The sequence below is a fragment of the Petromyzon marinus genome, chromosome 34, assembly GCF_048934315.1.
Source record: "Petromyzon marinus isolate PM22_M1 ecotype Great Lakes invasive population chromosome 34, UKy_Petmar_22M1.pri1.0, whole genome shotgun sequence".
In the NCBI taxonomy this organism is placed as follows: Eukaryota; Metazoa; Chordata; class Hyperoartia; order Petromyzontiformes; family Petromyzontidae; genus Petromyzon; species Petromyzon marinus.
This window is the reverse complement of record NC_133700.1, coordinates 12,380,827-12,402,868: the sequence shown is the minus strand read 5'-3', so window position 1 is coordinate 12,402,868 and position 22,042 is coordinate 12,380,827. Positions and strand designations below refer to the sequence as shown.

General features: G+C 47.9%; 1 protein-coding gene across 2 annotated transcripts in view; it reads left to right on the top strand.

Moving 5' to 3' along the window:
* LOC116948734 (epidermal growth factor receptor-like) overlaps positions 1 to 22,042 on the top strand; it is a 103,095-nt gene that overhangs the window by 43,620 nt on the left and 37,433 nt on the right. For both annotated transcript variants that reach the window (XM_032965756.2, XM_032965757.2), the window contains exons 2-4: positions 8,783 to 8,934; positions 12,373 to 12,559; positions 20,837 to 20,965. In XM_032965756.2, coding sequence (XP_032821647.1) covers positions 8,783 to 8,934; positions 12,373 to 12,559; positions 20,837 to 20,965 — 468 coding nt within the window. The remainder of the gene's footprint in view (positions 1 to 8,782; positions 8,935 to 12,372; positions 12,560 to 20,836; positions 20,966 to 22,042) is intronic.

The window sequence follows — 22,042 nt, the reverse complement described above, 5'->3', positions numbered from 1 at the left end:
ATGGGCAAAAGTTTGACGTGGGTGTTGGGAACGAAAAGAAAACGTGAATTCTTTAGAGGTGCCAAGAATAATACATTGTTACATTATGAGGGAAACGGTCATTCGATCATAATAACATCCTTACCATGAATTGCTCTCAAATTTCAATCGAAGTCGAAGGGATTTCCTGCTGCTCAAATGAGCATTGAAGCAGTGCTCACCTCCTGTTTACAGCCCTGAGTCAGTGGTGGAAATTTCTCATTCTTATAACAGGGGATAGTTACTCTCCCCATAGGACAACCATTTTTTAAATCCACGCTGCCCGCATATCGGCTTCTAAAACGCCGCTAACTGGCGATTCAGTACGAAATAATCCTGAACATTCCTCTTAATTGCAGCCATTTTTAGTTTTCGCTGGACCTAAAACACGTTTTTTACATGCATGACCTTTGATCAACTGTCCCAGACATTTGATGAGTTACTCATTGCCAGCGAGTGTTTATGAAGCCATCACAGATAACAACAACCTTGCTGGTATAAGTGAAGGGTATTGTGCTGTCTTTAAGTAGACATTAAATCAATTAAAGAGTGCCCGGTAATGCATTAAAAGCAAAGTTGGGCACAATCACAGCAGACACACGCAACAAACTCATTGGGTTTGGCAAACACGCTGACCTTGCTGGTGCAGGGCTAGCTCAGAATTTCCACCTACTATTTCAACTTGTTTCAAAGAGCTTGGCGCTAGTGATCAGGAACAATACATTCCTCGTTTTGCTACAGGACACGAAGGTTACTCAGTAAACTCTTAAAGGGTTTGCTTTGCACTTAGATTAAGATATACAGATCACGCCATGTAATTTATTGTTGTTGTTGTGCTTGTTTACTCGGGAAGAGCCTCACTCTGAGCCTCAAGACCTCTTTTCAGAAGGGTCCTGACGAGTTTTCATAGATGGTGGAGATGCGCTGCTGCTGTGTGGCCACAGTAGAGTAATTTTTAGGTCACTTTTTAACAGTGGGATATTTGGCCAACACCAGCTAGGGAAGTTTAACACATGGGCTTTTGCGACCAATATTATCTATAATAACGGTTTTTTTGGGCTAGATCGCTTAAATATAAATGTGTCGTCAAACCTGACACCGCCCGACAGCAGATTATTAAGGTTTGTCACGAAAACAAAACGTCCCAATTAGTTACTACTTCAGCACGCCGGTGTGTTGGAGAGTAAACCCCCAACATTTACAATTCGAGTACGACGCTGGTGATTACAACCAGCTTCAGCAGTCGATTAGCCAGAATTGTGTTGTGTGGTAGCGGGTTTAACAACACATTTATATTAACGCAATCTAACCCAAAAAACATTTGTTATGGACCAGCTTCGTTGTATACGTTTTTCATTTTTGTGGAATGGTAATAGGTTTGTCTGAGTGAGGTGCACTGTCCTGTGTAACAGCATGTGATTTTGTTCATCATGTGAAGTGAAATTCCCCGTATGTGTAGGCCAGTGTGTAAATGAGCTATAAAGTCCACCACACGTTTAGAGTAACCAGATACGATTTTAGGGGCTCTGAATTGCCCTCGTTGCGCAGACTTTGAACAATTTGTCTGGGTTCGGCTCACTTTCACCGTTGAAATTAACTCGAGTTTGGTGTGTAACGTGCACAGTTTGCGTATATTCAGAGGCATGGCGAAACCACAGAGAAGCGGGCAGGCAGCCAGCCAGAGCCACCGCTCACGACAAACGGCCCAAGCTCTGTGGCCCTCGATTGGGATGTTTGACCAACTCCATGAACGTGGGAGAAGAGAGCTCGCACGTACAAGGGGGCAACGCGCGATATCTCGTGCAGATGGAACAGATGTAGCAGTCCACATTTGCTGCACCACCTTCCCCTGATAAGCCAAGGTATGGCCCCTTGATGCCCACACAAAGAGGCTTATTCAACCATTGTGTGATCCACCAACCTTTGCCTCCACAGTGCTGGGATGACAGCCGTGCATAGCCACCAGTGCCCAGCTAAATTTGTTGGTAGATTATCCCTGGCCACGAATGAGGAATTGGAGGCATGGAGCAGCAGCACCGTGGTTCGCATGCTGCGCTCTGGACCTGGAGACCTGAGTTTGCTTCCTGGCCATGGCTGACTCCCATGGTGAATGATATCTGAACCGGTCCTGACCTCCTTCAAAAACTCGATGTTTTGGGCAATGGGCCTTCAGCTGTTGAGTTTTGTTATTTTTGCTTGTGCACCACTGCCAATGTAGTATCGCTAAACAATTTAGTTGGGGAAAGTGCAGGTAATGCTCGCAGAAACTGTACGAGGGCTCCGTACAAACAAAGCCCTGTTGCTTTAATGATTTAATGGACATCCTTTGTGCCGTAATTACGATCATTCTGCGATCATGATGCGATGTCGTGGCGTCACGCGCTGTTTTGTTACCTGGCAGCGCCGGACGCTCACGTGGTCCACGCTGTTTATGGCTTAAGTCGTGGAGGGGGGGGTTCTCGATTTCACAATGGATAGTGCTGCTTTCCCACCGGTCGGCTCTCGCTACCTAAACCGGTGATTTCTTCCCCCAACGCCACCCCAACTCCTCATTGTGGCGGCTGACGTAATCGCGTAATCCGGGCGTAAAATGAAATCGCGGGGCCTGAGAGCTGGGCTGGTAATGGCACGGTGCTCTCACGACAAAGGAATGCTGTTGATCTGTCCCTGCTACCCAGTTTTTTTTCAACTTAGAAAGCGTTCTGCCATGCGCGGGTGTGGAGCACAAGTGGCTTGGTCAGAGATACCGCTGTACAAGGTGTGCTTTGACCCAGCTGAATAATTGATCAACTTCTGTTTTTTTTACTTTCCTGTTACCAAGACGTAGTAAAAAACCTAATCTTGCTTACACGTGGGTTTGATTTGTGTGACGATGTTACCACATACTGCGTGGATGCCAAAGAGATAGCAGGACACTAATGGCTTCCTGAATCTATCTGTGCAGAGCTGTTAGTATTCCCCAGGTAAAATACTTTTTCCCCCACACGAAGCTGAACATTCAATATCGTGGAGTTGGCCAAACACCCCAATGCAGGACCCTCCTGAAGTCGAGCCTTGAGACTCGGTGAGGCTTTCGTGGGTCAATAACACGCCTTGAACGAGTGCTGTTCATCTGTGTGTGAAGACACTCGATGACGTGGAGCCGATGCTTCAGCAGTGTCATGGGTAAATATCTTATCACCTTAAATCTGACGCCATGATAGAGCTCACCTCGGCTCAGAACCCACAACAGAATCACATTTTTGTTTTGTATTTTACGGCCGTAGCTAGGCTCCACCCGTCATTTGAACGATCCCGAAGTCGGCTTCTTTGACCGTCACCTTCAAGTTGAATCGACTCCATCTTGTTCATATTTACCGATTTGTTGAATATTTATACTCTAAAACAGTTCAGCTGATATCACATCTTAATGTAAGAGCTGACTCATGGTATTTCAGCTTGTGTTTTTTGTTACTGTTTTTCTGTGCAAGTAGCTGCACCTACATCTGTTTACTTGCGTAACCAAGGCCTACCTTGAAGAAGAGACTTGTGGTCTCAGTGGGCTGCTGTCTCGTTATATTGGACTCGGGTTGCGCCCGGTTTTAGTCGATCTTGGAAGCAAAGCAGGTTGGAAGCCTGGATGGTGCTGGGATAATTGACTTCGTGGTGGGCAGCAGCCGGCAGTGCAGCAAACCCCATGGTTGTACTCCACCGATTTGTTGGCACTTCTGCGCGGTCCACCTTCACCAAGCGACACTGACCAGCGTGGCGAGGTCCGGTCAAATAACATTTGTGACCTCCACGGTGTGGGGAAGCGCTCATCCAGCAGTGGATTGATAGATGGGCTGTGCACGAACAGTATATGTACGTTTAAGTAAGACCCAATTGAGCAACTGGAAGGATGAAGGACCGCACACGTGCGCACACCGCACACGTGCGCGTATTTGACTCATTCGATGTCGGTTGCGACGACCTCCTGCTCCTGTGGTCCGCGTCGATCGGGCAGCTATCGTTGGCATTTGCATTCGCCCGAAGTGGAACGTGGAGCATAAAAAAAAAGACAGATCAAAACAAACTTGACAGGCTACCTGTGGATAAAGTCGACGGTGTATTTTTTTCGGCAAAAACAGAGGCGCTTGCCAATCACGCGCCGCTGCTGGTACATTCTGTCGCCCTCTTCATTTTGCCTCCAGCAAATTACTCGCACCCCACTTTTCAGGATCGAGGACATTTTAGCGTAATCTTTTCTTCAAAAACATTTTACATTTCAATGAAACTGGTTCGTTCGCTTCCTCGCTCGGCTTCCTAGCTCGGCACCTGTTTATTAACTCGTAAAAAATAAAAAAACCCACCACGTACACAGTACTGTTTAATTTTCCATTCTGTTCCGCCAAATGTAAACGTTTGTAAATTTGTGGAACCTAAAAAGGGAGGAGGGGGGTGACCCGAGAACCAGTTTGTATGGGCGAGAGCGCAGCTCATCGAGCAGCGCTGTGAATAATCCCATTCTTTATTTGTCTCCTCGTTCTTCTGCGCCAGAAGGGAGAGCAGACTGCCTGCCACTTTATCCCTCGCCCTGCGCCCGGCTCACATTTGGTTGCCGGCGTCTTTTATTTACGGACACATCCCTGGATATGTATGTGCACGGCACGGACACACGTTCGTGGAACATTGTCGGCAAAGCGAAATTCCGCACGTCGATATACGGGAACTGATAGTTCCTGAAAAAGTTGTCCGTAAAGCAAAACGACAGCGTGTATGGAGTTGCCATACAAGTGGGGATGGTCGCATAACCAGATGGAGAGCCCTTTACATAGCCGTCAGCCCCTTATCAGTGCCCTACCTTATTACAGACCAATACAGACCTTATTGGTCACCCCGTGCCCTTACAAATCTCAACGTTCATCCTACAAAGTCCCATCACAAGGGAGAAACACAAACAAAGAGATAAAAAGAATGTTTTGACCGTATTGAAACGGCTGTACGTTGTATGGACGTGAACTCAATTTTCCTCTACAAGAATACGGGGTACATCGTATGGCTTGACAGCTGTGCCTTCGAGACCAAACATAGCGTACCATAAAAGTTCACCGCCTTCAATTCCTTACCCATAGTTGCATCTCCTGAGTCAAACGAGATGTCATTTCGTGCACTCGGTAGTGTTTCTGCTTTTGTTAAAGTGACAGAAGGAAAGTATTTCGTGTTTTGGTCGTTTTCGGTGCTCTCTTTACGCCCGCCTCGTCGCGTGTCTTGATATTGCTGCGATTTTCCACGGAGTCGCTTGTAACCTGCTTCGTCCTGGAAAGTTCAAGTAAACCGAGCGTGTAAACCCCGCTCAGAAATGCAAAGCTCCCTACTGGGATGTCCAACACTCGACCCCGTCGTTGTTTGCTTGGCCACATTCATGGCGATGCGTAACAGCGAAAATATTGAAAGTTGCAAAATGGCCCAAGCACTTGAAAAACAAGCTGTCGTCGCCGCGTCCCGGTCCTCCTCGGGGTGTCGTCGCCAAAAGCTGACAACAGTTTTTTTTGTTGTTGTTTCATTTCTGGGAAAGAGAGAAAAAGAGTCGATGCTATTAAATTAAACTTCTTTCTTTCTCACAGCTCAGCAAATACCACGCCCGCTGCTTTTAAATACACACGGACGATGGCCGTTGACTGCTCGATACTTTCGGGTTTGATAGCTGCCTCCACTGGAGCTCGACGCTCGGCTGGCCACGTTTAACTGGTTTTGTAAGAACGTATCTCACTTGTTTTTTTTTTACCCCAATGCGGCACCCTGCGATGTACCTGGCGTTTGCATCGAGTGACAGGCCTGGCGGCAAGAGTGGTCACTGGGGCGTGTCGCACGTTCAACATACGAAGCGTCAACATCGTCTTCGTGAAAAAAGCAAAACCCACAATGTGTAAAGTTTCGAATAAATAAAACCAGCCTGGGTTCCAGTGGATTTCGGTCATTGTACAATAGGGATGCAACGATGCATTGATTCGTGCATGCAAATGGGTCCTGATTTTAGCTGTAACCCATCGAATCGTGCACGTAATTATCGATTTGTCTCGATCCTTATGCGTTGTGAGTGTGGGTTCAGGTGAAGCTCGCTGTCATTAAAGCTTGCAGCATTCGCGACCTTAGAAACAAAATAGATTCATGAATCGAATAATGACCCCGAACCGTCGATTCATGGGGAAGCGTGTAATGTACGTGTGCATTGTGCAGAATTGGAAAATAATTATTCCGTTTAAGAATCTCCTAATATCTACCCGTGCGTTCACGCGCGTGCGTCTATGCTTGCGTGCATGGGAAAGCGTGCGCGTGGGCGCGTGTATTTCTGTAAGTATGCGAGCGCTTCGATACTCGTGAAAGTCGATAGGTCTGAGTTACACTCTCAGACGCACGGTCAGTCGCTCACTCGCTCGCACACCCGTGCACACTCGCTGTATTCCACGCGCGCTCACACACGCGTGTGTGCGAGAACACTGCTCAGCCACTGCGGCGACTCGTCACCCGCGCGTGAGCAGCTGCCGAGCTCCTAATAAGTGCCGACGTCCCCTGCCCGGACTTGGGTTTCCACGTTCTGCTGGAGAATCCGACCGTTTGTGGGCACTCGTGTTGCTCGGAGGCTCGCTCTGCAGAATCGCGGAGGCTCGGTCATCTGTGCCCCCCCTACTTCCCACGATTCAATCGGTTGTCACGAACTTGCGGCCTGGAGGGAGGACGTGTGCCCATTACATACACCATCTCATCATCAGCCGTGATCAAGCCAGCCAACATTTATACAAATTGACAAACATCAAATCTTTTAACATGAGATTCGATGCATTGATTGTGATTTTAAGAGTTCTTCAATCGGTGTTACCTCTACTACTGTACTGTGAAAGCCCTTTTGGCCATTGGGTTCGAGGTTAAATCCATTCAGAACGTGGTCGTGCCGGCGGTGTTGTTGTGTGTTGGTTGCGTTGACGTGGAATGTGTCGTCAGCCACTGAAAGGGACATTATTCCAGTCGCTCTGTCCAGCCAGGAATGTTAATGTTTCTGTGGATGACAGTAAAACTATCTCTGCGCTGGTGGTTCTGTTGAACTGTTTACAGCTCATTAGCTTGAAGACCCCCGCTCTCTATTTTTTAAGCGAGCAACTCCAATAAGTGGGGCACATCTCAATTGGCAGGAGGCCTGGCTGTTTGTTTTTCACGAATTATGGTGCTTTATGGCAGGTGGATAATTTGCTTAATGATACAGACTGGCTGTGGCCTTCAATGGGGGGGGGGGGGAAGAGACAAATGCCCGGGGCTGTTTCACTAGACGGGGGGTAAACAGGCGAAACGCCACCCTCTTAAAAACACACCAAGCCACACTTCCGTGCCGAGGAACTGCCCCCCCCCCAGCCGCCCCTCTCCCCAGCACAGGACCAGGATTGAGTTACGCTCACATTTATAATTTAATCACTTTATCGTCTTCGTGAGTTATTATTATGAGCTGGAGGTCAACGTGTAACTTGAACATGCTTTGCGCTCGACTCTCTGCGTACGGCGTTGGGGGGGGGGGCGGAATTTGAAGTCTGAAAATCGAGGCAAAGTCGCCGCTCGTGATGGGGTAGCGCACTGCCCACTGTGCCGCCGAGCACTCTTCAGATTGTGAAACCGTAAATCGGTGACGGGGGAGCGGACGGCCGGATTCCCATTACAAAACGGAGCGCTGCGATGAGCAGACCGCCAGCGTCACCGCATTGGGGGAGGCAGCGGACTCGACGCACGCCGCGTCACAATGACAGGTTTTACCGAGCAAGTGAAACCGAAGAGGTGTGCCCAGCACGGAGACGGATGGCGTTGCGTTACAAATATTCCGTAGAGGTATGTTTCGAGGCGTCTTTAGGAGATGCCACTTCACAGCGCACGGCTGGGTGCGCTGTCGCCGTGAAGTGGAGTGTGCGGCTTTTCCCCACGCACACTTTTTATTGTAAAGACTCAAACGAAATCGATTCAGCGGTGAACACAACGTGCAGGAGCTGTACTGCCATTGATCAAGTGCCGCTGCAAGGCATTGCGGTGGCTTTAGTAGAGCACAATGAGTTCACTGGGTTTGTTTTTTTCTCGATCATATAAGCAACAGCGTGATGTTTATTTCCGTCGATGAGCCTGAGCCACTGAAGTAAATTCCACATTCCGATGGTAGGAACCGGTCCCTCCGGTAGAGAAGCAATTGCTGACTTCACTCACAATTGCGAACACGTTTTATTGACTCCAAAGGGAAGATGAGCTGAGCATATGTGACCACATAAACACGACTGTGGTCAACATGACCTGTAGTATAATAATTTATTTGATAGCCATTGGCATGGACGATGTATTGATCCGTGCTCATGAAACCTGCATCGAATCATATGTCTGATGATTGATTCTTTACGATTTGCACAAATTGTATGCAAAAGGTTTTGCTGGTGTTAGGTTTAGGCTCAGGAAGTGAGCAAAACCATACCAATGAGACAGAAGAACATAAAACACAAATGATAATTAAATAAATTATCCACTGTTCAATCAAATCATGTTCAAGAATCATGACAATTGAATCACTTTTTGCGAGGCGAACCGTTGACTGGCCCTTCAGACATTTTTTTTATTTTGATCATCGCACGTGGCACCTTCAGTGTTATTTATTGATGTCTCCATCTCGGAGCGCGAGAGGTGGCGTAGGGACGACCTTGTTTGTCCGTGACCCCCTCAGGTCGGGCCCCTCTCTGGCTGGCCTGCCTGACACGCCGTGCCGTTGCTTCTACTCTCCCCGCAGTGTGCGTCGGCACGGAGCATCGCCTGGAGCTGCTCGTGAGCAAGACGCAGCATTATGAGTCGCTCAAGATCCTCTACCAGGGCTGCGAGGTGGTGCTGGGCAACTTGGAGATCACACATCTCTCCAGGGGAGACGACCTCTCCTTCCTCAAGGTGAGGCTTGACGCACACTAAGCGGACTCGCCGGACCGTTGTGAAGCATGCCTGGAACCGAATCGCGGTTCCATTTTATGATTGCGCTCAACGTCTTCAAGATCCTCCACGGATTCTCCCCTGCCTAAGGCACTCCTCTCACCTTGCTCTACTCTCCTCCATAAACTCTGCTACATCTCCCCTCTCATCTCATTCTACTCCCCTCCACTCACTGTCCGCTCCAGCAACCAAGACTCTCCATCGAAGCCTCCAGTTCACCTTCGGTCAACGGAATGTCGCTCATTGGCCTCTGCTGCTGCCCCGTCGTGTGCATCTCCCTTCCCCCGAGTTTAAGGCTCAAGACCCACCTTTTCCCCCCCTCTGCCCATGACTGCACGCCGTTTTCGCGCTATAGAAGTGCAGAACATTGGTTGCTTACAGTGGCTCGTGTGCGCCCGACGGCGGAGGGGAGGAGCTCACCGGCTTCGCTTTGTACCTCGCAAGCCTCCGGTGGAACGGCCGAGAGCACCCAGTCAAGTTTACCCTGCGCGTTGATAACGTTCACTATGGGCTCCGTCCAAACAATGCCACTGCAGTGCTTTGATGTAATGCGGCTTGAGTGTTCGTGTGTGTGGTAGTGTCTGTTTGTGTCTATTTCTGTCACGTGCATTACTTGCCCTTTATGCGCGGGGTGGGGGGGCGTTTGTACGGGTTACCGTCGTCGTGGTTGCGGCCTTGACACGGTTGCCGCACTTAATCTTCTCGCGCGTGAATTCTCCATCCTCTCCACTCTAACTCACTCGTACAATTTTTTTTCTTATGGAGTTCGAGCACGCGCGTGTGTACGTATGAATAATTCAGCATTGCACAGTGGAATGTGCCACCGTTGTGCATGTGCTTGAGCAAGTGCAGTTAGTGCATTTGAGCCTTGGATACTTTAATAGCTCCATTTTATGATTAACTTTCTGGCTTTAGTAATTTATAATATATAATAAAAGAGTCGTCCAGGTGGCTCGGTGCAAGAGTGGGTGGAGTTCAAATCCTAGTTGGGAGTTGACACGACCCATCATTTCTCTAGGGTTGATAAATTGAGCATCACTTTGAGGGGGAAGTCAACAAGTGGTTGTCTTCTGCTCGACTCGCCCCTGCGTGGTAACATAAAAACGAAAATAAACTCGAAGAGTTATTTAATTTCTATCTATATTTAAAAATACCATTCAGGTCGTTAAATATTTTTTACGTAAGCAACTCCTCTTCAGAGTGTAGTTTTTATACGCAATCTGTTTGCGTCGGTCATCACTGCTTCATGTAGTCTTGTTCGTCCGAACACAGCAGGATATTGTTACACATTTTTGCAATCTTCTGCTGCTGATGCTGCTGATCAGTGTTGTTGATGATGATGTTGATGTCAGATGGGGTAGGGGGTGCTTTGGTCCCGGGTCTGTGGACTAGGGGTACAATGTTGACCCTAACGATGGCAGGGGAATCTGCAGTTCACTCTGCGGCTCTCCTCCAACTCCCCTCCAGCTGTTCGGCTGTGGAATTCAACAAATGTCCGGCAAAAAAAAACCCCTTTGCTCCCGGGAACGGCTGCCCGCAAAAATCGGCACTTCCGTCCACCCTCCATTGATCAGCCCTCTCGGTGTAACCGACGGCTCGGTCACAGCCCTCGAAAGCCCCTGGTGCGTTCGCGCCGTGTGTAGCCTTCGTGATTGTAACCTCGCTCGAGTGATTCGTTAGCCACGACCGCGCGCGGTGCGCAGAAGCGCCATCTGCACGACCGTGGCTTTAGATACGAGCGTTCGTGTTACCCGCGTTTCTTCACTGATACAGTATTCCCTCGTTGTACGTACGTATGAACTTCTTTCACACCATACGTAGCCAACCATGGTTATCGGAGGTGCCGGGGAAGGACAATAAAAATAATTTGCGAAGGATAACAATTACCTAAAATAAACACGAAAATAAGCTATTCAACACATGGAAATGACAACTTTATCGCACCAATTTCTCGCATCACATCTATCATCACTTGATCTCATCATTTTCTCTCTCGATGGAGTGATGTAGAGTTTCAAATGCGATTCACGGATAGAAAGTTGGTGAATAACGAGGGAATACTGTGTACCCCATTGCATTGCAAACAAGGCCCCTCCTTTGCAGCGAGTTTCATGAGCCGGATGGTTTAACATCCCGGCATTGTCCCCGAGCAAAGAAGAACCAATTTCGATCGACCTCTGGTGCACTGCGTTCAGACCCCCCTCCCCACCCCTGCCGAAAGAGATTCCTCTCTCGCAAGAGCAGCTCGGTGACTAAACAAACGGGAGGCTGAGTAAGCGCTGGGGATTCCTGCTAATGTGACACACGGTCTGGTTTGCCACATGCCGCTGACCGCCTTGGCAGCCACGGAGAAAAGGAAAGTGAGAAAGGAGTTCAGTATCTCAGCGAGTGCATCACCGCCTTTGGCTGCTCTCGCCGACTTGAGTCTCTCGTGCCGTGAGTCAGTGTCGGAGATAAAGGCGATGCTGACTGATAATGCCATTTACGTGGGACTTTGGTTGATGCCCGCGATTAAAACGCTTGGGGAAAAAGCCAGTATCTGGCGGTCAGCGATATCGAAAGCCACTTGGATTTTGCAGTCTGGTCAAAAACACACTTCACTCATTCTTTATTCAAAGCTTATTACCGACACCATTTTGACGCTTACAATTATAGCAGAAGCACTGCGATTTTCTTAACTTTCAGGCTTTTCTGTCTGAACCACTGCGCGTTAAATTTATTTAGTCTTGGCTCGAAGCCAAAGTTTGAGTGAAGCCGACTCAGTACTACACGAATGGCACACACACAAGGCAGACACAAGATATGTTCTTGCATCGGAAGGCATTGGGCATGGAATTATTAACATGCCGACAAGTTGATGGATTGTCATAATTCGTTGTCGCCATTCTATTAAATCAGATATTTTTATATATTTTTGTTTGGCTCGTTTGCATGGTTTCTATTTTGTTTCTATATGAGTTTCAAACAACACACGTACGTATGCCAAAACAGTACAAAACTTTTGATTTAAAGCTTTCGTGACTTTACCGAAAAAACTAAGAATATGAAGTACAAAACTTGTTTGTGCAGTTTTGTTTGCTCCATTTTCCTACATTTAAAGTTGGCGCATAATATAGCATGATAATAATTCTCAACCTATACGATTCGGCTCGTTTATCGTGACCATCAGAATCAATTCAATCTGTAAATCAGATGCATCATTGCACGCCCAGTAGACGGACAGCCTGGCGTATGGATATACAGATTCAAAGATACCAAGGCTGATGGGGTCCGTGGATTAGCTAAGGGTGAGGGGGCCCGGCGCGTTGTACGCATGCCTTGCCGGGATGAATGTAAACTTCCACACGGCGCGCGGCTCCTCTCTCACGGCCGGGCTCGTTGCTCTCCCCCGCGGCGCAGGACGTCCGGGAGGTGATGGGCTACGTGCTCGTGGCCCTCAACGACTTCGAGGAGCTTCCGCTGGAGAGCCTGCGCATCGTGCGCGGAATGAAGCTCTACGACGACAAGTTCGCGCTGGCCATCGTCGACAACGGACAGCGCGGCCTCGGCACGGGCCTGCGGGCGCTGCTGCTGCGCAGCCTCACTGGTAAGGCGCCGGGGGTGGGGGAGGGGCCGGGTGGTGGTGGCGTGACCGCGGCGCGTCGGCGGCAGTTGTCGGCGACGAACGGGCGACACGGACGCGTTGTTTTTCGTTGATCGCTCGACTGACCCTTGCACTTAAACTGCTGTCACTTAACCTTGGAAGAACCATAAACAGCACGGAGTGGGCGCGTGACAAATGCACACATGCGTGTGTGTGCGCGCGCACACATACGACACACACGCACATGCTGGTGTGTTTAGTGGCCGCTAAGATAAATGACGATAATGAAAGACAATGATGGTGTAGCCTTGCAAACGTCCTTACATTCCTGGGATAAATGCACCAGTGACGCTCGGGTACTGAGACAACGTCTACTTCGCCTTATAGTTGCTTATTTAATATAAAAAAGCAGAACTCAGGAAAACAAGTACATTCTATTGACTGCAACTCTAAATTTGAGCAAATGGGTTTTCTCTTTGTGAGAGACACTCATGAGTTTTGCCCTCACTTGGGCTCATCAGCACCAAATTTTACATGACTAAACTGCTACATGCATAGTTCCAAAGCAGCGTTTATTTTGCAGTGGCTCGCCGAAGATTTCTCAAGGGGTTGAAACGCACCACACAGTACCAAGTCCAGGAGCTCCGTGGTCTCAGTGACTCACTTTTCAACACTTTGACAGCCCTCTCATCCTGGCAGCTTCCTCCTCCACCGCCACCTCACTGCCACGGTGGGCTTCCCGGAAAGTGGAACGTGAACTGATTTGCGTACGCATGGTCTGCACGCTGGGATGTGATCATTCCGCGATTCCGACCACGGAGGCTTGTAGGGGCCGGTGGTGGAACCCTGATTGACGGATAACGTGGCGGCTGAAAGCACGTTTACGTTAACATAAACGATAGGTTTTTTGGGGTGTTTTATTTTGGATTCCACATAATCAAGTCGGACTTGCATCGAACCGCGCTCTGTTCAAGATTTATCCGATTTGGGATTATCCCCGAGAGATTATGATTACGCAGAGATTTTAAAAAAGTGAAGGATTATAAGTTGAAAAATAATCACAATTCATTGCAGATGCCTTGTAGTCTCTGATGGCAGCTTCCGCTCGACTTACTAATCCTGGTGAAATTGTTTTATTCATCGTCTCGTCTTGGAAATTCAAATTAATAAATTGTCGCCCACTCCCAGACCCAACCAACAGCAACTACTTTCATTTTCTGCCGTAAAAAACGTAAAACTGGGTAAAGTAAGAACAATTAAATTATATTTGTGTTAAAAGCAAGTGACAGACTGCACAGAACACACACACACGTTACGGAATTCTGTGCGTGCATATCTTCCCGTGATGTATAACCCCTGCATTGACGTGATGTGCGTGATCGTAATCGGACACTCGATGCTGAAGCGCCGATCAACAACGCTAATCTGGCCACGGTGGCGCAGGGGAATCCGCACCGCAAGGAATTCGCCGCGAGTTTGTCTCAGTTGACCGCGTGCGCCGCGTTTCATTTGATTTTTTTTTATTATTTCTCTCCCAGTGCCGACCGCTGCATACGTGCGGAAACGTACGATTTTTAGCCGCGAAGGCGCGAAGGCGCTCACCCGCGACTTTTTACGTCTCTATTTTTGGTGGCGCGGGTTTTGCCAAGAGGCGATCCTAGCCTGCCGGGGCCGTGCGCTTTTGCCGTGTTCCTAGCCCGCGGCTCGCCTCGACTTACGAAAGGTTACACGCTGGAAAGTTCCGTCCGCTCACAACGCGTTATGCCGCCACTGCCGTTGTAAACAAAGAGCCGCGGCCGGTTCGGCGGATTAATGCGTGGAATTTGAACTCGCGTTTTCTTTTCCCAATTTAACCGTGAGCCCCCAATGAAATGGAGAGGGGCCTCGCTGAGAGTGCGCGTGGAGGTGTGCGGGCATACAGCGCAAACAACGTATAGTGTGCTCGACGCTAGCGGGTCCGTTACCCAAACAAAAACCCTCCCTGTTTGTTACGTAGGATATCCCTGTGTACGTGCAAGCCGCAGATGCCAAAATATTGCTAATTTTCAGCTACTATTATGGTACCGCCTTTGTGATTTAAGAGTCACATTTAATTTTATACGGTTGCTTGCATTCGGATAATAATATTAAATGCATTTAAAAATAGAGATGCCTGTCACATGAGATGTTTTTTATAGGTAGCTAGGCATGATGATGTGGATGGGGGCAAGTTATTTTCTCAAAACAAAGATAGAGATGTGTTTAATAAATGTAAAAAACTATAAACTATTTTTGCTTTATCAGGTAAGGCCCACTGAGCTATATCTGGCCACAAATGACAGCTCAATGAAGCGGCTTATCACGTGGAAGCTTATAGCAGCCAAATACTCTAAACGCATGTTTCTAAATGTGGAGGGAAAAACCGGAGAACCCGGAGAAAAATCCACACGACCACAGGGAGAGGGAGAGAGACGTGCAAAATCTAAATATACAGCAGGCGTCAGGGTCAGAATCGAACACACGACCTCTTTGTATACCAGCTGAGGTAGTTAACATCTCCCCACAGCGGCGCCCATACATAAATACATACAAATGTATGTATGTTGAACTTCTTTCACACCGTATGTAGCCCACCGTGCTAACCGGAGGTGCAGGGGAAGGATGTTTTGCGTTCGTTGGGCTAACCAAATGAATGCAATACATTTACAAGGAGGGAACAGTGATCCAACACAAATAATGCAGAACTGATAATGGGGGGGTGGGAGGAGCCATGGCAATAGAGGTTATCAGAGCCTAAGTTTTATTACTGGGCATGACTCCTATCTTCCCTGGCCCGTACTGACCAGCGTGGTGAAGTATGTTCAAACAACCCATGCAACCTACGTACAAAGCATGGGGAGCTCGTCATCGAGCAGTTTGTTAATAAAGAGTTGAAACATTTATTAGATGCATTTTTATGTGCCTCGAACGATATTTATAGAGTGGGAAAATGTTAACAAGCGCATCTTTTGTTGTGCCGATGACGAAGGCATTCGTAGTTTAAAGTTCAAACACTGACACGCTCGTATCTCTGAGTGCGTGGCACACATTTTTGCATAGGATTGTTTCGACTCTTGCAACACTGAAACCTAAGCTGGAACTTAGTCGTCTGGCGCTCGTTAGTCACGGATGGAGAAATTTCCCGTGGAGGTGTCGCTAGCGTAGTGAGAGGGCACGGTGTCGACTCACCAGCTCGGCGCGCGGCTCAAGTTGCGTTGGCTCCTGCGCTCAAAAACCTTCTTGCTGTTCCTCGCGCGCCGACCTCGTCAGCTTGCCCTGGCTTCTCCTGCTCTCACACTCAAAACATTTACTTCCTAGAGTTTTAAATGAAACAAAAACTATCAACTATTTTTTGTTTTCCCAGGTAAGGCCCACTCTTTTTCAGAAGCGACCTGGCCACAAATTATAGCTCAATGAAGTGGCTTATAATGTGGGCATTTATAGCAGCCAAATACTCTAAACGCATGTTTCTAAATGTGGAGGTGAAAAACCGGAGGACCTGGGGAAAAATCTACGCGACCACGGGGAGAGAGACATCCAATCTCCAAACATACAGCAGCAGCAGCAGGCGTCAGTGTCGGGATCGAACCCACGAGCTCGTGTATACCAGGCGAGGTAGTTGACATCTCCTAGCCACTGCGGCGCCCATACAAAATGTACAAATGTATGTATGTTTTCTTTCGCACTGTACATAGCGAAACGTGCTAATCCGAGGTGCTGGGGAAGGATGTTTTGCTTTCTTTGGGCTAACAAAATGATCGCAATAAATTTACAAGGAGAGGACAGTGACCCAACACAAATAAAGCAGAACTGATAATGGGGGGAAACGATGGTAAGTGCTTATCGGAGCCAGAGTTGTATTCCTGGGCATGGCTCCTATCTTCCCTAACCCGTACAATTGATAGCTCAATGAAGGGGCTTGCCATGTCGAAATTTATAGCAGGTAAATACTCCAAACGTGATGTTTCTAAATGTGGAGAGAGAAACCGGAGGACTTTGAGAAAAATCCACGTGACCATGGGAGAACATTTCAATTCCCAATATACAGGCATTACGGTCGGGATCGAACCCACGACCTCCTGTATACCAGGCGAGGTAGTTAACATCTTACCACGGTTTTGCCAAAGTGATGCTCGTTGCTTACTGGTGCAGAGATGTTGTCTCGTATATGTTTTGAGACGCGTGCGAGAGAGGATGGAGAAAGAGAGAATAAGAGAGGGCAATATGGAGATGTTTCGTGAGAAGTTTGGGAGAGGAGGAATGAACCTTCCTGAGAAAACTCCTCTCTCGCTAAATTTTTCACGTAGGTTGGGTGCGCCTTCGTCGTTCGCGTCCTCCCCCCCCCGATTTGGCCCTGTGCACCCTCCACTGGAGCAGGAAGATGTCACAAGACCACCGGTCGTCGGACTGGATTAGCCGGTGCATTTTGTTTTGTGTTTTTTACATTCGCTGCTCTGCGTTTTAACCTCCTTCCCTTTGCCAATTTTGCTGCCGGGCGGCGCGTCGCATCGCGAAGGCGGAGACATTTTAGAATTTGCATCCCTCCTGCTGCAGCGAGCGGCATTACGTCGCCTCGTGTGCCGCCGAATACGATGCTCCCAAAGAGAATTCCTTGTGCGGTCGGCACTTCGCTTGGCACGTGTCCTCGCCAGGTGGAGCCGGGTCCCGCACACACTGCACGGAGGGTTCTGTTGCCTGGCGGCCAAACGAGCGTTGTGTTTAATGGGAATGAGCCGAATTGCCTTTTTGGCAGCAGAGGGCAGTACGGGAATTCCCACTGTTCTCCTGTACTTCTGTACTCCCACGTCGTGGACGGTTTCCCGGATTTAACAAAATGGCTGTGCATGTAAAGGCGCAAGGTGTATTATGAGAAGCCGGTTTTAGTTTGAAGGGTTTCTCTGCGGAGTTATTGGTATCCTAGTATCGGCCATCAGGCGATGCACTCGATAGGCCAGTTTAATCATTGTGAGAGGTGGTGGTGTCTTGACGAGTCTTTCATTCAACAGTGACTTGACCATAGCTGATGATGGTAGATACAATGAGTCAAACCTGCCGTTAACAGGATATTCTTTTACAAAACTCACATTGGGTATATGTTAACACGTATCACACACAGGAAACTCTAAATATAGCACCATACTTCGGGAAACGGTTCAGTTGACTGCAGTGCTTAATCATCAACCAACAATCCTCACCAAGATAAAGATCCCCCGTCTAGCCTTAACAGACTATTGTGGGGCAAGTGCTGTTAGCGAGGACCTCGTGTGCCATGCTGGACTATGAAGGCTAGCATGGCAGACGAGAGGGTGGGTTGCCAGCACCACGCCTGGCTGCCTTTGTCTCCCAAATGGCGATGTTTACACACTGCACCAGGCTGAATCGACCTACGGGAGGCCCAGGACTGGTTCAAATAATCGTTGCCGGTGTTGGCCGTAAGCAAGCATCGAACTTGGGGCGCCGCATTCGTAGCGCAGAGCGCTAACCCTTGCGCTACTGTTGGCCACCAACAATCATCACCCCTGCCTACTGCACCCCTACCCTCTCCTTCCCCGATTGTGCAGTTAGCACACACACACACAAGCAATACTCAATTCATGAGCAATTTCTTTCGCAATTCAGCGCCGTCATTCGGCCAACCAATCGTCCGTGCGAGCGACGATGTCCGTTGGCGATCCGCTGTTGGTAATTGGTCAGTCCGGTGGCAGGAATGTGAGGGGACGGGCGGAGTCCGAGAGTCGGGTTACCTCGGGAGAGGGTTTGTTGTCGAGAGGATGGTGCTGCTGTGAGCACTCGGACGCAGAAGTCTGACAGGTTCGACGTGCCACCTGCTTCCAGCGCACCGTGGGCTGAGAGGCCTGATTGATTGATCGCTCGCTGTCTATTATTAGCATCTCCAGTGATGTTTTGTTTAATGTTTCGTACCTTTGTGCGAGCTATTTTAGGGGAGCTGCAGTCACCGTATGAGAAATGCTATTTATGACTTAAAGATGTCACCTTTATGTTTTTTTTGTTCCATTAAAAGAAATGCATTGAGCTGAAATGTAATACTTTCAGCAATTAATGCCGATTCGGGTCAAAGTGGTCAATCCTTGTCTCTAACTTAAGTTCATGTTTATTTGTGTAAGCAGGTGAGCACTCGAGAAGTCAGGGTCGTCTCATTTGCAAGAGTCACCTGGCGTCTTGCCAAAATGACAAAAACAATCAAATAAATTTACAGATATGAAGCAATATGGAAAATTGGAGCAAAGACAATCACGATACAGGAAATAAAAAAAATACTGTACAAACTCACGTCAATAAAATACATTTCATGTCACATAAACAAAACAAACATTATTGAATGTTTCTTTTTACAAAACCACTCTGATACTGAAAGGCCGCACATCTTCCCCAAAGTCGAAAGTCTCAACATTATACGGTGGCGGCTGCTCGTGTCTTCCATGTACAATAGATATACGGGGGATACTCTTTGGTTTTTTCGGTAAAGTCACGTAGGTAAAATAAAATTAATGAAAACAACTAAATTGAATCACGACGTTTTGGAGGCAACACAATGATGTACAGAAATCCGCTGTGATGTGGTGGTAACCTCTCCACAGACCCTATCATTTGCAGCGCAACACGAAAAACCTCAGTGTGTGTGTGTGAAGAGAATTTTGCTTTGAAGAGATCCAAAAATCCGTGGAAAGATTACGGATTTTGGCATCTCCGCCCCCGTGGATTATGGGAGTTGTCACGGACTGCAAAGTTTAGGATTCGTGGGTATATTCTATGTTTTATTTTACCAGATAAGGCCCGCTGAGCTATAGAGCTCTTTTTTAAAAACGACCTGGTAATAAATGATAGCTCAACGAAGTGGCTTATCACGTGGAAATTTTATAGCAGCCAAATACTCTAAACGCTTGTTGATTCTAAATGTGGAGGGAAAAACCGGAGGACCCGGAGAAAAATCCATGCGACCACAGGGAGAGCGACATGCAAACTTCAAATATACAGCAGCAGGCGTCATGGTTGGGAATGAACCCACGGCCCCCTGCATACCAGGCGAGGTAGTTAACATCTCGCCACCACGGATAATTTGAGCGTGGATGTCGGAGTTCTTCTGGACTTCTCTTCAGCACCTCTTCCCAATAGTACAGATGGCAGCGGGTAGAGGTTCTAGTGGACGTGCGTGGCAGATAGGGCAGAAGAACCACCTCTTGCTGTCAGGACTGTGAAGCCAGGCTTATAGGACAGGCCAATCCAAATCATTAAACTATTGGCTTCTAAAAAGACGTTTAACCTCTCAGTGCAGGGGTTAATGTTTTTGATTCAGAGGTCACACTTGCCGTGTAGTATTCCAAGCTGTTGTCGCTGCTTCATGAAGCCAAAGAGCCGGTGTATTTGTTTGCGCTGCTGTTGCGTTGTTGTTTGTGCTGCGGGATTGTAAACGTTGGAAAATTCTCACGCCCCACCGCTCGACGCGGCACCTGGAGCTCGGCTCGTACGTGCGACTTGTGCGCACGTGTGCGTGACGTGACGTGTGCGTGACGTGGCCTTAATGGTAGCTCGTTAACAGCACTCCCTCGTCATTTAACACGCTTCAAGAAAGCTCGAGAAAAGTGTATCTCTCCTTCATACAGTTCCTACTGTGTACATGTACAGCCTTAAAATGATCTCTCCTTCATACGTTTACTACTGTGTACATGTACAGGCCTAAAATGTAAAATCAAAACTGTCTATTTTATTTTATGTATTTTTATTTACTTCTTACCTTTCTTTGCTATTCATTGTGCACGGTTACCACTTTATTTTGTGTGTGGTTGCAATTAACTCTGCTCAGTCGGTGTTAGCTCCTGAGGGCGTGACGGAGTTCTTTTAAATTCCTGTTGCTCCACGCCCCATTCCCGTTCCGTTGTAATGTACACTGATGCCTACTTTATTGAGGGCGATATTGGCACGTTAAATAAAGATTAATTGATTGAGGTCTGTAAATCCACTGCTCGATGTGGGCCTCCCCATATCATCAGGGGTCGTAGAGGTTAATTGACCATACTTCACCATGCTGGTGATGCAGGATGGTGAAGGTGGGGAGCATAGTACAGCACAACAATCGATTTGCTGTGCTGCCCTCTGCTCCCTACAATGCTGCCTTCACACCGCGTTAACCCACTGTTGTTGATTTTTTTATTGATGGGAATTTATTGTTGTTCTTTATTTACTGTTGTTGATTATTTGTTGTTGTTGATTATTTGTTGTTGTTCTTTATTTATCACTCGACAGAGATCCTTTCCGGAGGGGTGAATATCACCGACAATCCGTTCCTGTGCCACGCTGACACCATCAAGTGGGAGGACATCCTGGAACAGAAAAACCTCAATCAGTCGGTTCTGCCATACGGCAGACCTGACTGTGAGTCCCCGGCGTCACGAGCGTTGTTCATCGCCCCGGGTTCAGCGCTGCGAGCAGACGTTGGGAATCCTCCGCTTGCGCTTGAGACGACGCGATGAGTGGTGCCGCAGTGCAGAACGCGATCTCCTGTCTCCCCGTCGATCATTGTTATAATCTCCTCGTTAGCATATTTGCTGTCTGTGCAAATTCTCATGGCGTGAGGCCATCGAGGACGCAATGTTTCAGATGCGAGTATACTCGGCAGTAGCTTCACAGGAGGGGGGGCTCTGTGTGTGTGTGTGTGTCTTTCTAAATCGAGTAATTTGCTCTGTAATGTCTTGCCACACGATTATTATCATCCCGGACGAGGCTTTATGTCCAAGCATGGAACTTGTCGCCGTAACATGTGGTGTTTGTGCATCAGTCATCGTATAAAGTACTTACAGATGATTGTGACTGATGTAAATAGAGTAAATGATGTAACTTTAATGTTCTAGAAGTGCTAGAAAAGTGAAATTTGGCACATACATTACAATTTTAATTTATATCAAGAGTATGAATGCAGCTGCATCTCGAGATGCTGCATAGTACGGTGGGACGTGAGCATCTTGCGGAAAGGAAGCGTATTTATTTATTTAATATAGAGAAAGAGAGTCAGATATAGGCAGACTTAAAGAGGAAAGACTTGGATCTGGATGTTGACAGAGGCAGGGATTTAATAGCACTTGTGGCTGGGGAAGATGTCGGCCTAGAATTATACATTGTTTTATGTCTCGTGCAAAACTTTTACAAATCTGAGATCCCCATCATCGGTGAGCCGAGTAATTCACCCCCCCCGATGCAGTGCGACGCGAAAGTTGATAGCAAGTGGCCAAAGCTTATTCTCCTCCTAGTGGAATGTATCAAGAGCTAGATCCAACAATGCAGGTGTTCCAGCAGTGCTTGATATGCTGTGCGACAGTTTCTCGGCGGGAATGAAGTCTTCATTGGGTGCGAGTTCTGTTGTTTGTTTCATGGAGCATGACACCAAACTTCTGCACGTGTGTTATTACGGCAATTCAGCACACCTCTGTAGCAGCAATAATAGCTTCATGTGAG